The 15,389-nt window shown below is 34.5% G+C and overlaps 1 protein-coding gene across 1 annotated transcript; it reads right to left on the minus strand.

Moving 5' to 3' along the window:
- Positions 1 to 357: 357 nt before the first annotated feature.
- On the minus strand, positions 358 to 5,976 carry LOC132733143 (uncharacterized). Its single transcript, XM_060719756.1, has one exon. The coding sequence runs from the start codon at positions 5,974 to 5,976 to the stop codon at positions 358 to 360; it is 5,619 nt and encodes a 1,872-aa protein (XP_060575739.1).
- Positions 5,977 to 15,389: the final 9,413 nt, after the last annotated feature.

Here is a 15,389-nt window from a genome sequence, read left to right on the forward strand (position 1 = left end):
CTATTCACACTTTCCTCGTGCTTATTTCCCGCCACAGTCGCAATCACTATCTGTAACATTTTGGGCGAAATTCACGTGATAATCGTGACCAACTATTTCGTTTGCTCCTCACACGCAGTTTTGGCGGGAAAATATTTATTTACTCCACACTTGCTTGGCGGGAAAATATGTTTGCTTTAAACTAAAAGTATTTGCTCCTCAATCATATATTTCACTGATTTATTAACACAAAGTTATGCTTTAACTATAAACCTATAACACACATTATTTATATATCTTACATTGATTAGAAATACCAATGTTACTTTTAAACATATTTCTTTAATATATTACTTAATTGTCTGTAATAAATTGTAATCATATCATTTTTATAATTTTCTCTCTAGCACTTATTGCTGCTTTACGTGAAGGACGTTTTGTTTCTGACGTTTTCTGTTCTTTAGAATTTTCATTAATTTTATTCGGTCTTTCTGCCTTTTGTTTTCTTTCATCAGACTGACATTCGACTGGATAGAGCAGATTTATAGGTCTACCTAGTACTTTTCCAGACGGTAATGCCACTTTCGCCGAACGTTCATATCCATCACGACTTTTAACAAGCTCTAACACTTTTCCTATTCTCCAACAACCTCTAGGAAGATTATCCTTAATAAGAACAACATCACCTTCTTTCGCTTTGAATGATGATGTTGTTTTCCCTGTCTTTAATGCAAATTGCATACGTTCACGTAAATTCATTAAATAATCTTCTCTCCACATTTTCCAAAATGAATTTAACATATTTTGGCCTTTTTTCCATAAAGCTAACAACTTGTCACGTGTGTTTTCATATGGAATGTAGTCAACGTCCTTTTCGTTGTCTGTTTCATCGTTGCACATTTCTGGAATTCCTGTAAACGGATTAAGCGACAAAAAGTGATTTGGTGTTAACGCTATAGTAGAATTTATATCATCGCCTACGTAGACAAGAGGTCGGGAGTTTACTACTGCTTCGACTTCCTTCATAGAGGTGATAAACTGTATTAATGTTAACAACTTTCTTCCAATACTTTTCCTAAAACATCTTTTTACAATGCCTACAAGTCGCTCGTAAAAACCACCCATCCAAGGTGCAAGTTCAACATTAAACGACCACTTAATACTCCTAGTTGCAACATACGTTTGAACTTCTTCAGCGCATAAAACATTTTTCCAAATTCTGTACATTGCAGTGCTTGCTGATTTGAACTGTGACGCATTGTCGCTTATTATTTGAATAGGTGTGCCTCTCTGTGATATAAATCGTCTTAAGCACAACATAAATTCTTCACTTGACATATCTTGAATGACCTCCAAATGAATTGCTCGAATCACAAGACACGTGAATATACAAATCCATACTTTCTTTGTTTCACCAGTATGTTTTATGTAAAATGGTCCAAGGTAGTCTAATCCAGTATAAGTGAATGGACTGGACTCACTGACTCTCATTTTTGGTATCGATGGCATGTTTGGCATTTTATATGGACCCCCTTCAACCTTTCGACAAATTGTACATGCACTGATAACTGATCGTACCACAGCTCGTCCCTGCGGAATCCAATATTTATGTCTAACACTTGCTAAAGTCTGTGAAATGCCAGTATGAAGACAAAGTTTATGTACACTTTCAACGACTAATCTGGTAAATATGTCTTTTTTAGGTAGTAAGATAGGACATCTGGCACCTTCACTTAGACTTGCATTTTCAAGTCTACCTTTGCTCCTCAGAATGCCGCAATCATCCAAATATAGTCCCAACTGCTTCTGAATATTTGTTGGTTTATTTTTTGAAAATCCTTCATACACTTCTGGATAATTCTTCTTTTGAATATACAGTAACCACATCTTCTCTGCATCTTCTATTTCATTTGCTGTGATATGTATACTCTCGCTTTTTTGTTTTCTTAGTTTATACACGAAACGTCTTGCTAGAGCTGTAACACGAAACAGTTTTGTGATTGAAGAATATGCTCTAACATCTATCTCAAACGGAGAACTAAGTTCTTTCGTTGATGTTTCAGTTGATGTAGTAGAAGAGATCAACAAGTCGCATTCGTGAAAGTCTTGAATTTTACTTTTGGTTTTCAGTAATGGTTCTTTTCCATGAGAGCAAAACCAAGAGTCACAAGGATTCAGCAACCAACTAGGTCCATGCCACCATTGCTCATTTTTATTCAAATCCTCAATAGTTGTACCTCGTGTAGCTACATCAGCTGGGTTTTGTTTTGTATTAGTATAAGATATGATAACGTCTTCACAACGCAGTATTTCATTCACTCTGTTTCTAACAAATACCGGTAACACTTTGTTGGAGTTTAACCAACCTAAAACACACACGGAATCTGTCCACAAATATCGTTTTTTGATTGGTAATTTAACTAGCTTTGACACAAACTCCAGACATCTAACACCTATTAATACTGCCATTAGTTCCAAACGAGGTATTGTCATGCCTTTTATTGGAGTTAAACGTGTTTTGGAAAACATCAGATCAACTTTTGTCAGTCCTTTACTTTCCTGACGTAAGTATACAACTGCGGAGTAGGATTTTGATGACGCGTCACAAAAACATAACAAATGGTATTCAATATGTTCATCTGTTTGACTCACAGCTAGACATCTGGGTAGTGTGTATTCTGATAATTTGTATAAATCAAGCCGTAGAGAAGTCCATGACAACTTTGTTTCAGTGTCTTCCACGGGATCGTCCCAATCAAGATTTCTGCTCCACAAATCTTGGAGTAGAAGTTTCCCCCTCAAAATGATTGGTGAAAAGAGGCCCAACGGGTCAAACACTGATGCTATCACTTTTAGTATACTTCGCTTCGAAATCTCTGTGTTAGTGTTTAAAACTTTAATTGGCTTTACAGCTATTGTATCATTTTTCGAGTTCCAAATATGTCCCAACACACTGATAACACTTTGCTCTGCTCTGTCTTCTCTTGGAATAATTTCATTGACTATGTCACTATTTGAAAGCCATTCTCTTAAATTCATTGAAGCATCGGTAAACATTTGTTTGGCTTCCTTATACAACAGTATTGCTTCACTTTCGTTCTCAGACCCAGTAATTACATTATCAACGTAGATGTCGTTTTTAAGTTTACGTGCTACATCACTTTTATATGAATCAAGATGTGTCTCAACGGTTGCCCCTAGAAGAAACGGACTCGAGATAACTCCAAAGGGGACGCGACGAAATCTATACTCTTGTATGTTGCTTGGAGAAACTGACGGATTGATTGTATCCTTCAACCATAAAAATCGTGTAACGTCTCTTTGATTTGGTTGTAAACCAATCTGAAGGAAAGCTTTCTCAATATCTGAAATTAAGGCAACCCTTTTTAATCTAAATCTCATGAGAAGTCCACATAGATCTTGCAACATAACAGGTCCTCTAAACAAACACTCATTCAAACTTTTATATTCTGGCCTTGTTTTTGCGGAGGCGTCATATACAACACGAAGTTTAGTTGTTGTTTTTTGTGGCGTTATCACAGCGTGATGTGGTATATAATGCTGAATACTGTCTTTAGTAGAGTAATCTACCTTTTCAACAATTCCTTTGTCTATTTGATCCTGTATGACAGAATTGTACTTTTCCATGACATCTGGTTTGTTCTTCAATTTATTTATACACGATTTCAATCTTCCATAGGCAAGTTCCCTATTTACAGGTAAATCTGGGTGTTCCTCTTTCCAGGGCCAAGTCACCTGATATCTACCGTCTTCAAACTTGATGTTTTCTTTAAAAGATTGCATAGCTTTTTCGTCATCCGAAATTGCTGGGTCATCGGTTATACCAATTGCTTCAATATTCCAAAAGTCCTGTAAATCCAGTTTAGTAGAAATTGAACTATCTACACTTTGGAATACACCACTTTCTGTCATATCCTTTCCATGGGTAATAACTAACATACTAGATGTGTCCTTACCATTCTCACTATCAGGTGTTCTTCCGGATAAAATCCAACCTAATTTTGATCCAAGAAGATACAGTCCAGGTTGAACTTCCATCTTTTGTGATAGAATGATATCAAGGTAATAATCATTACCTATCAACATCTCGATACTCGTCATCTCATTTTTGGTTGAAATGGTATCAGCTAGATCAAGACTTTGAATAAGATGATTTAAATTTGAGCTTGATGTTAAATCCATTTTTCTTCTTTGAATATTCCCACTTATTACAGGCACAATGTTCACAACTAATGGCATGAATTTCCCATCATTTAGTTTCATGTTAAGAGTAGCTGTCTTCGTTCGTAGAACTGTAGTTTTATCACTTCCAAAAGTAACTAATTTTATCTCCTCTTCTTTTGTCCCTTTCAATTTCAAATTGTCAGCAAGCTTCTGTGTAATGTACGTTCTTTGTGACCCACAGTCCAGCAATACCCTTATATTTTGTGCTCCATTTCCATTTGGATTGTTTACTTCTGTAGTTGCTGTCTGCATAAGTACCATTTCACCAGCAGATATCATTACATTTTCATTTACTTCAGAAATGTCTTTTTCTTCAGCACAAGTTTCTTCGGATAGACTAACACTTTCAACAACTGATTGATGCTTAAATTTACTAGGACAAAGACTTCGATGGTGAATGTTATGTTCGCCACAATAAACGCACTTCTTGTTCCATTTGCATTCCTTTTGCAAATGATTGTTTCTAAGACATCGAAAACAACTACCTTTAATTCGATTTTTTCTCTCTTCTATAGTCTTATATTTTAAACATTCATCACTATAATGTTTTCCATCACAATATCTACAATGATCCCTTTTAATAGAATTTTGAACTTGTTTCTGATTAACCAGAAGCGATTCTGCAGTAGACCTTTGATAGCGTTCATCGATGTTCATTTTTTTAACTCTTGGATTATACCGATTAACTTGGTTTTTGTTAGAATTCATATTCTTTCGTCTATATTCATCATCAGGGTTTATTTGTGCATGTTCACAAGCTATGACATAAGAGTGAAGTGTTTCTCTCAACAGGTCTACAGTCCATTTGTCAGTTGGTCCTTTCATTAGTTCAAGTTGACGAAGCACTTCCTTTGGTAACTTTGACCTGATCATACTCACGAAAACATGTTGATTGATATCTTCTTTCAATACTTCTAAACTTCTTAGATGTTTTTCAATGGAATCAAGAAACATTCGAAGATTTTCATGTGTGTTATCAATCGGAGGAATTTTCATTAATTTGTGGTAATGAAGATCAATAGCCTCTTGCTCATCCCCGAATCTTTCCTTCAGGATACCAATAGCTAAAGTATAGTTTTCATTTGATAATGATAATCCACTTACGGCACGTCTTGCCTCTCCATACAGTTTGGTCATCAGGTAGTTGAATTTATCAATACATGAAAGCTTGTCATTGTTGTGAATTGTACATTCGAACGCATCCCAGAATGATGCCCATTTCATCTTATCACCACTAAATGAAATTAAATCCAATTTAGGCAATTTTACAGAACACACTTCATGGTTTTCCTTTTGATTCTGTTTTTCAAAAAACTCCTTTTGTTGTTCAAGTTGTGATATCATTAACTTTTGTAACTGTTCCTGGAATAATACATTTTTATCTTCCAATGCTGTTGGGTTTGTGTCAGAAAACTGTTTTGAGTTTTCTTTCTGAACCAACTCCACAAAATGGCTAAGCTCAATAGAGCTTTGCTCAGCTTTAAATATTAAATGACAATCCTCGTCAACAATTTTTTCTGTTATTTCTGGGACATTTTCTCCCATTGCATTTGTTAATTTATTCATTTGTTCTTCTAACTTAGCACTGTATGATTTTAACAATCCTAAACACATGTTTGCTCCTTGCAAAATCAAAACTTTGTCAACTTTTGTTATATCACTACCAACTATTCCAGTTGAATTTGTTATTTCTTTATCCAAAATGTTTCTATATTTCGTTCTCACAGCTTTTAATGATTTCAAGTTAGACATATTTAAGAAATGTTCTTTGACTCAATTTTGTAGAGTTAGATTTCAATATTTAAACTTACTTTCACATATTAAATGAACAAACTAACTTTATGAACTAATGTGAATACTAGTCAACGTTAAAGTGTAATACAATCATACTTTTTTCCTTTTCCGGTTGGTTCCCGGGTTCCGGCGCCATTCAATGTGGTGGACTTTTATCCTCTGAATATAAGACTGAAATCTGTTTTGTCCTTGCCACACCGATATTTAAGATCACTTTGTACTTTTGAAATAAATCACAACATATCATAATTTTACTATATTTATTAACACTGAGATTGAATCCAATTTTCACATTTGATATCATTTAGATTTAATTGACAAATAAATGCTAATATTACACTCCAAATAGAATTAAGTTATATATCCAACATATCTGTATTACACTCCAAATTAAGTTATATATCCAACATATCTGTTTCGCCAATGAAAGATGTTACTGAAGTCCTACCAAAAAGCAAGTTGAACTTAACCTTTATATAGTAAATGTTTAGACCATGAGAAACTCGAGAATTCCATGAAACATGAAATAAACATGAATTTGTAATTATATAATAAACAATGAGGAGTAAGAAATTATTACTGTGGAGTATTAATGTATTACAATTACTTACATAAGACCTCATGTGGAGTATGAACTAAGACTGAGGAGCAAATAAGTGAGTATAATACGTAAATAATAATATAATAATTACGTAAGACTTACATAAGATTGAAATGAAATATTACTATTGAGTATATACCTAGAATAACTATTCAGTATAAGCACAAAAAACAAATCAACACTATTAAAAAAATACATGTATATGTTGGTTGACATATGCAAACTATGCATAAAATACACTTTATTGTACAAATAACAAAACAAAAGAAATAAAGATCGTGATTTCACGACATAGTTAACGAGAATAAAATGGTTGCTGTTTAATAAGTTGTTTTTCTGTTTTGTTTTATTTTGAAGAGGTTCTATCGAATATAGAACGTTTTCTCCCATTTTAAATTAGTTCCAGACATCAGATACATTTGTATGTGTGTGTTGAACAAATTCTAGTAATTCTCAAATTCACGGAGGCATACATAACATTGGTATTTGTTTCAATTCTTGAATCTTTGTTTCCATAACCACAAGTTTAAATACTATGTAGAAACGAAATATTTTGCAACATAAATTTACAGAACCATCTTTAAATGTAAAGTATAATCATCTTGAAATCAATAAAAGTGTGTTCGAGTTGTGTTTCATGATGACTTTATTTTAAAATTCAAAGATGGTACTGTAAATTTATGCGAACATAAAAGTATGTCCTTTGCCATGTTATCCAGCCACTTTATGGAACATCGGTGGTTCATTCGTCACGTTTGTGTCTGAAACAGTACACGAAAGGGCACACGAGGTCCTCCTCTATATGACCTATACAGTACTGTTTTGGTACGGTGTAAAACACAACCAATAAAGTGTGTCTTTTGTCAATGCGTTTTCAAAATAAGATTACATATAAACTGGCAGTTCGGGTAGTTTAAAACAAGAGCCACCGCCGGATGGAGGCGGTGGTGGCTGCAATGCTCGACGTTTTTTTACTTTTTCTAAAAACACATAAATGGTGTAAACAAATAAAAATAAAACAAAAAACTTTCTCTTGTTTTCAATTTCATAAATAAAAGACAACATAATTAAATCATTTGACGGTCAAGGTCATATGGACGTCAAGGTTATTTATGAATGAAAGTCCAGTTTAGTCTAGTCTACTTGAAGGTTTTGTCCCTATGGTTGTTGTGGTTAAATGTAAAGACAATACACTAAAAACTAAAAAAGATATGATCACGGTTATAGTGTGCGGTAAAGCCGTCATGACTGTAACAATAACTCATTTTTATTCATTTTTTTTTTTCGAAAAACAAAGCAAATTAAAAACGTCACAGTATCCAAGAAGTTACTCATTGGCCAATTATTTAAATTATCTTTTGCTTGTATTTCTTTTTGTCTTCTTTTGCTATTTATTATAGTGATTAGGTATTTTGTATGGCAGTGAAAATATTACTTTGAAATTTTGTTCTACTTTTACAGCAAATATTTTTACATTCCGTACTACCTTTTTCAGAAGATAAGAAATTAAATAAGCCGTTATTTAAACCATTATTTAAACATTATAAAAACTCGTGTTTGCCGTTTCTAAAACAAAGTGAAAATTTAATATTTTCCGAGGCACATTTTGAGTTTTAGTTTTAGATTGTTTCTCCGTGTGAAGTGTAAATATATGATGAACAGCATCAACAAAGAAAGGCAATGAACGCAACCCCTACACCACACAGCAACAAGAACCAGTGACAAGTACTCCAGAAGGATCCCAAACAAAACAGGACAGGACACATAGCAGAGCACTGACAGGATAATCACTAAAATGATACTTAAAAAAGAAATTATAGTCACCGACATTGAAATTAAAGAAAAACAACTAAATAAAAGTTTCTTAAAGAAAAGAGACGCTTTTGATGCTTTGCAAATGACCGTAACAGTATATAAATAACACATGGGTTTGTGGGTAACAGTAAAAATATCATCCCGAAGAAAATACTGTTACCCGAGGCGTAGCCGAGGGTAACAGTATTTTACGAGGGATGATATTTTTACTGTTACTCACAAACCCATGTGTTATTTATTTTATTACCCCGAACAAAAATACTGCGGTGATCTGAAATTTTCAACTAAATCTAACTGTAACAAAAATAAACCAAGAGTAACAATAATAACTAAACTGTCCTTACCTTTCAAGTTTTAAGTGTACTTTAGGCCTACTTGAGAAGTTTTCTTTTTCTTTTATTCTTTATGCAAGTGATGATATCTACAAATCATATACATACAATAAGCTAGGTTTTATTTAGAAACAAAACACTAACCCATTTACACGGTTATGATCTGTGGAATCGATCCTTCTGTTTCCAGAATATTCTTAGCAAATGACGATGATATCCTATGTCTGTCCACCATCTCTGTAACATTTCACTGATTAAAATTGTTAAATAATCCTTTGTTGCATGCTTAAATCGTCTGCATGTTCCAGTTTGACAATTGATTATTTACATTGCAAGTACTTCCGTTGAAAACGGATGTTCACTTTTTGACTATTCAACAAAAAGATATTTTATACACGAAAAGCACACCAGGGTGCGAACTACTAAATTTTATGGGTGTCATAGATACTCCAGATAAGAAATTGATGTCCTATCGGGGTTTAACGACGAAAATAAGAATGAATCGAGAAAAAATGGCGGCCATTTTATTTAGAAAATAGACCACGTGACCAGATTTTATACTGTTAAAAAATACTGTTACCTATGTAACAGTACAAAATTCTTAGTCACGTGGTACACCTGCATTAACAGTAAAAATAACTCCCAGAGGCCTATGGGAAATTAGCATTACGAAAAAAGTGAGGGGTAATAATATAGTATGGTTTATTTGTTATGAAGGTAATACTTGTATGTAAAAGGTAACCAGGGTAAAAAGATATATTTAAAAATTGACTTTGTTTTCTTCATTTGATTAAGGGGAGAGCAGTCGAACGATGTGTTATTTCAATATCGGTGTATGCTTAAGTATCTTTAGAGTTCAGATGTGACTAGTGTACAATGTTATTACTTTGGTGCTTTAATATTAGAACGAAAACGTACGTTTTGCAGTGTGATATTAATAGTTTTGTGGATTGTCTTTATTGTATGAGTATTTTTAGCATATGATAGGACGTTCTCATAAGTACCTCATAATGATAAGATACCATGTTAATAATGTAAAATGGCTGCGGTGGAGAAACAAATAATTTTACTTATTATTGCTATTTCTCTGCATCAAAACTTCATTATAACATTGAAATTTTAGATAAAGCTGATTTCACTTTACTGGAAATTAAAGAAAAAGGTAAATATAGCCAATTTAGTATAGGTAAAGGTAGCTTAGAAAATATAGGTTGTATAAAGGTTACCAGTTGGATGTAGGTAAAGGTAGCCAAGCGATGATATATTTGATACTTCCAGAGTAAACGACAAAGAAAACAGATCAAACGAAAATAACGTGCAATTTTTTATTAACGTTTATAATATGCAATATATTCTGAAACGATATTGAAATAAAAATATGCAATTGAAAGACAACAAATCTGTTTTTGAACTCGAACTGTAGTCAAAATAGTGGTTAAATGTGTTTTCCATAAAAATTAATATTGATGTTTAATGGGTTTCAAATATATGTTAACTATTGTTTATGTACCAAACTTGTATGCTCATTAGGTTTTGTTTGTAATAGGTATTACATCCAACAATGACACCACGTATTCTTTTACAATTGATATTAAATAAGTGTTTTTTCAATAGTATTCAACAAGTTTGCTAATTGAGTATTGTTGTATGTTTCTTTTTATTTGCATAGATGTCGAAAACAGGGAGTAGATTTCTTTATTAAAAACTGTTTAGCATTTGTTTCATTAAACCTGCAGATTAGGTTTGAGTCTGACATTTAAAGATGAATTTTCTCGTAGATGCATATTGCTTAAAGATTATCATTTTATGATCATTTTTTCCATTCATATACGAGGTAATGATGTATGGGTATAGGTGGTTGCGCTCACGCTCCCTTGCTGTTCTTGCTTGTACTTTTTGACTTATAGTCGGGTATTATTATTTTCCTTCAATATATTTTGTTCATTATGAAGGGTAGCAATACTAGTGCGAATGAAGGTGTGAATTCGACAATTATAAGAATCATATCAAAAGAATTAAGCGTTTATTGCTGTATATTTTTTTCTAATATGTTAAAGATCATGTATGTTGTAATTGAGGTTGTATAATTATGCCTATAAAACAATTTTCAAACATCGAAGAATATGTAAAATATGTACTGCAAATTATTTGTGCACATTTTATATGTAATCATTTAAATATATGCATTCTTTTGTTATTGAAAAAATTGACTTAGACTTTATAGAAAATAAATATTTATTTACCCCCTTTATTTATATGAAATGTTAAATTTGGTAATATCTTTATAAATAATGCTTTTTGGAACTTACAATATTTATAAATCTTAATTTGAGCATCATATTTATGATATAAAACCATAATAATTTGTGTTACAGTGTCTTTAAATAAGTAAATAGAACAGAAAATAGTAAATCAATTAAATACTTCTGTTCAAGGACATTGAACAATGCAAGAGCTGTCAATGAAGACAGAACGCTCAATTAATTAAATATTATAATAGACGCCTAAAGAAAGGCAAAACAGTGCACAAAAAATACAATGAATATATTTCTATATCAATATCAAGAAAAAACAACTCGAACAAACAATGTCTAACTTTTTTGTACCACATAACATGCATGGTAATGTAAGTTAAACTTGGAAAATTCATAAATATGTGTTTTGTAATAGAAAAGACAATAATCTTAAGTAGGAAATACATTATTGTATAACCCTTAAGTAACAAGATGATGATTGTATAAATAATCGTCTAATTTGCTGTTGACCCTAACGGATCATGGTATATTATTAACAACAACAACAACTTTAAACATGTACAAAATATATGTAAAGACTATGCTAGAGCATAATACATGTTGCTCTAGCAAATAGCCTGCCCTTATGATGGATGACCTTTCGAGGGCAGTTGCGGTAACGAATACTTTCTTATAATAGTGATATGGTCATACATATTGAACTTCAGTTGTTTATTTTTTTTTAAAATATCGGCCTGAGCGGTGATTAACTGCTATTTAACAGCCATTTGGTATGTAATCTAGGAGCATTTTCATCAACATATGTTCTGAAGACCCATTTCATACGACATTTTTTATCAAATATAACTGACTTTGGACTGCTTGTTCATATCGGGAATATCATAATTATTATCATAACATTTAATGCTGTAAAACTTCTACCAACACGACAATCTGCTTTCATTTTAGCTTATTTAAATATTTTCAAATGCCGTTCTTTTTTCCGATGGTTATAGACTATATTATTATAAATATCAATGGAGTTATTCCAAATATTAGGCTGAAGTAGCAAAAGACCAACGAAATATAAGAAATGTAAGACTATAAGAAATATATAAATAATTTTATATGAAACAAGGTACATGTACACATAATAACAAAAGAATCGATGCTTATCGTCACTTATGGGACTGTTACAATGTACATGCAACTTCTTAATAAATTGAAATCATAAGAATAAACGTGAATGCTGTCGCGCATACACACAACGGACAGCCCCCAATGCTTAGGTGAGCCAAAATGTATGTTTCAATCCGCCCGTTTCAATCAGTTCAATTTAAAAACGAAATAAAATTCGATCCATACATCTTAATCATAGCAGTATAACGTTGTCTAAAATTAAGATTAATGTGAAAACCATTTAGAAATTTCTGATTCAACTGAAAGATTACCATCTTTATTGTCACATAAACTAGAATTTAGTGTTAAATAAAAAATAAATGGCGTCATTCTTTGACGTATAGACAAATAACTTATCAATCAATTACATAAAAACAATTTAGAAACCTTGAAAAAGGTATAACTGTCTGAATTAATGTAGTTTCAGAAATTCCTCTTGATATTAATGAAAGTCTAATTGAAACATTTTATAGGCGGACCTACAATTTGTTGTCAAACCCTATAAGAAAGTATTATGATATTCAATAAATAAAACAAAATAAACAATATAATACAATTATTATAACTTAATTTTCGAACGGCTTCCAGGTAAAGCTCTTTTTTGACAACACGGTTAATGTTATTAATTTACAGTGTATAGGATTGATACAGAAGCAAAAACAATAATGCTGATTCCCAAGACCATGTACCGGACGGTTTTCTTCTCCTTTTTAATAAAATGTGCTTAATCTAGTTGTCATTTTTCTGCAATAACTGATCTGATCCGCCAGTACTTTTTGATGGGTTTACACGTAACGAAATCTTGTGTCTTCTTCGATCACGCTAAGGTAAGTAAAACCTGGCAAAGATGCATGTTGAGCATGGTAAAGAGAACGAGGAGGTTATAAGGCAAAAATATACAGCTCCTACAAGAAAAATATGTGGAAAAAAAACGTTAGGGAAAGTCAATGGTTGCTATGGAAATCATTGGTTGCTAAGGTGGTTTACTGGTTGCTATGGAAAGCCAGCGGTCGCTAAGGAGAGGTTATGGCTGTTGTGGAATGTCAGCAGTCGCTAGGGGAAGTCATTGGTTGCTGTGTAGTCGTGAACAGTCACTGGGTGTCTAGGAAGTCCATGGTGGCCATGGGAAGTCACTGCTTGCTATTCGAGACACTGGTTGCTGTGGGGAGTCAGTGGCTCCAACGGTAGGCCGTGGTCGCTAAGAAGAGTCACTGTTTGCTATGGAAGTCATTGGTTGCTATGGAAGTCATTGGTTGCTAAGGTGGTTCACTGGTTGCTATGGAAAGCCAGCGGTCGCTATGGAGAGGTTATGGCTGTTGTGGAAAGTCAGCGGTCGCAAGGGAAAGTCATTGGTTGCTTCGGGAAGTCACTGATAGTAACGGACAGCCACTGTGTGCTTAGGAAGTCCATGTTGGCCATGGGAAGTCACTGCATGCTATTCGAGACACTGGTTGCTGTGGGGAGTCAGTGGTTTCAACAGTAGTCCGTCGTCGCTAAGAAGAGTCACAGGTTGCTATGAAAGTCATGGGTTGCTAGGGAAAGTCCATGGTTGCTATGGAAGTCATTGGTTGCTAAGGTGGTTCATTGGTTGCTATGGAAATCCAGCGGTCGCTATGGAGAGGTCATGGCTGTTGTGGAAAGTCAGGGGTCGATAGGGGAATTCATTGGTTGCTGTGGGAAGTCTATGATAGTCACGGATAGTCACTGGGTGCTTAGGAAGTCCATGGTGGCCATGGGAAGTCACTGCTTGCTTTGCGAGACACTGGTTGCTGTGGGGAGTCAGTGGTTCCAACGGTAGTCCGTGGTCGCTAAGAAGAGTCACTGGTTGCTATGGAAGTCATTGGTTGCTAGGGAAAGTCAATGGTTGCTATGGAAGTCATTGGTTGCTAAGGTGGTTCACTGGTTGCTATGGAAATCCAGCGGTCGATATGGAGAGGTTATGGCTGTTGTGGAAAGTCAGGGATTGCTAAGGGAAGTCATTGGTTGCTGTAAGAAGTCACTGATAGTCACGAACAGCCACTGGGTGCTTAGGAAGTTCATCGTGGCATAGGAAGCCCAAGTAAATCGTCCGTTAGAGCTCTCTGCGTGCGGTCAGTTTTCGTTGTTACGTCCATATTAATTTGTAAGCGTACGTAAAAAAACACAAGGCGCCCACAGCCACTGCTTCGACACCATCCGTCCGATTCTGTTGCAGATTCGATTTTGTACAAGTGTGAGGGGTCCCCTTTTCAGAAATGTATGTCTCCAAGCCCTAGCTCAAGTAAATCGTCCGTGAGAGCTCCGTGCGTGCGGTCCGTTTTTCGTTGTTACGTCCATATAAATATGTAAGCGTACGTAAAAAAAAACACGGATTTAACTCAATACAGGATTGGAGCAGTACCTCTAGACGCTTGCTCTAGAAATCATGATCGCAAAAAAGACAAATTTATATCGTTTTTTCGCCGATTTTTACATTTTTCATTCATTATCATACATAAATCGGTGTGAAAAAGATGAATTAGACCTATTAAAGTTCATTCCGTTGGTTAAAAAGGCAAGATTTTAGCATTTTATGATTCAGGCGCCTTACCCGGTATATACCGGAATACGGTATTTAGTGTGGTGCTCCAATCCTTTTTTTAGTCTCACTCAAAAAACACAAAGCGCCCACAGCCACTGCTTCGACACCATCCACCCGATTCCATTGCGGATTCGATTTTGTACAAGTGTGAAGGGTCCCCTTCACATAAATGTATGTCCCCAAGCCCAAGTTAATCGTCCGTGAGAGCTCCTTGCGTTCGGTACGTTTTTCGTTGTTATGTCCATATTTATATGTAAGCGTACGTAAAAAAAAACACAAGGCGACCGACACCATCCGTCCGATTCCGTTGCAGATTCGATTTTGTACAAGTGTGAGGGGTCCCCTTCACAGAAATGTATGTCACCAAGCCCTAGCTCAAGTAAATCGTCCGTGAGAGCTCCTTGCGTGTGGTCCGTTTTTCGTTGTTATGTCCATATTTATATGTAAGCGTACGTAAAAAAAACACAAGGCGACCGACACCCTCCGTCCGATTCCGTTGCAGATTCGATTTTGTACAAGTGTGAGGGGTCCCCTTCACAGAAATGTATGTCACCAAGCCCTAGCCCAAGTAAATCGTCCGTGAGAGCTCCTTGCGTGCGGTACGTTTTTCGTTGTTATGTCCATATTTATATGTAAGCGTACGTAAAAAA

The sequence above is a fragment of the Ruditapes philippinarum genome, unplaced genomic scaffold (assembly GCF_026571515.1).
Source record: "Ruditapes philippinarum isolate M1 unplaced genomic scaffold, ASM2657151v2 ctg792_1_1_1_1, whole genome shotgun sequence".
NCBI classification, from domain to species: domain Eukaryota; kingdom Metazoa; phylum Mollusca; class Bivalvia; order Venerida; family Veneridae; genus Ruditapes; species Ruditapes philippinarum.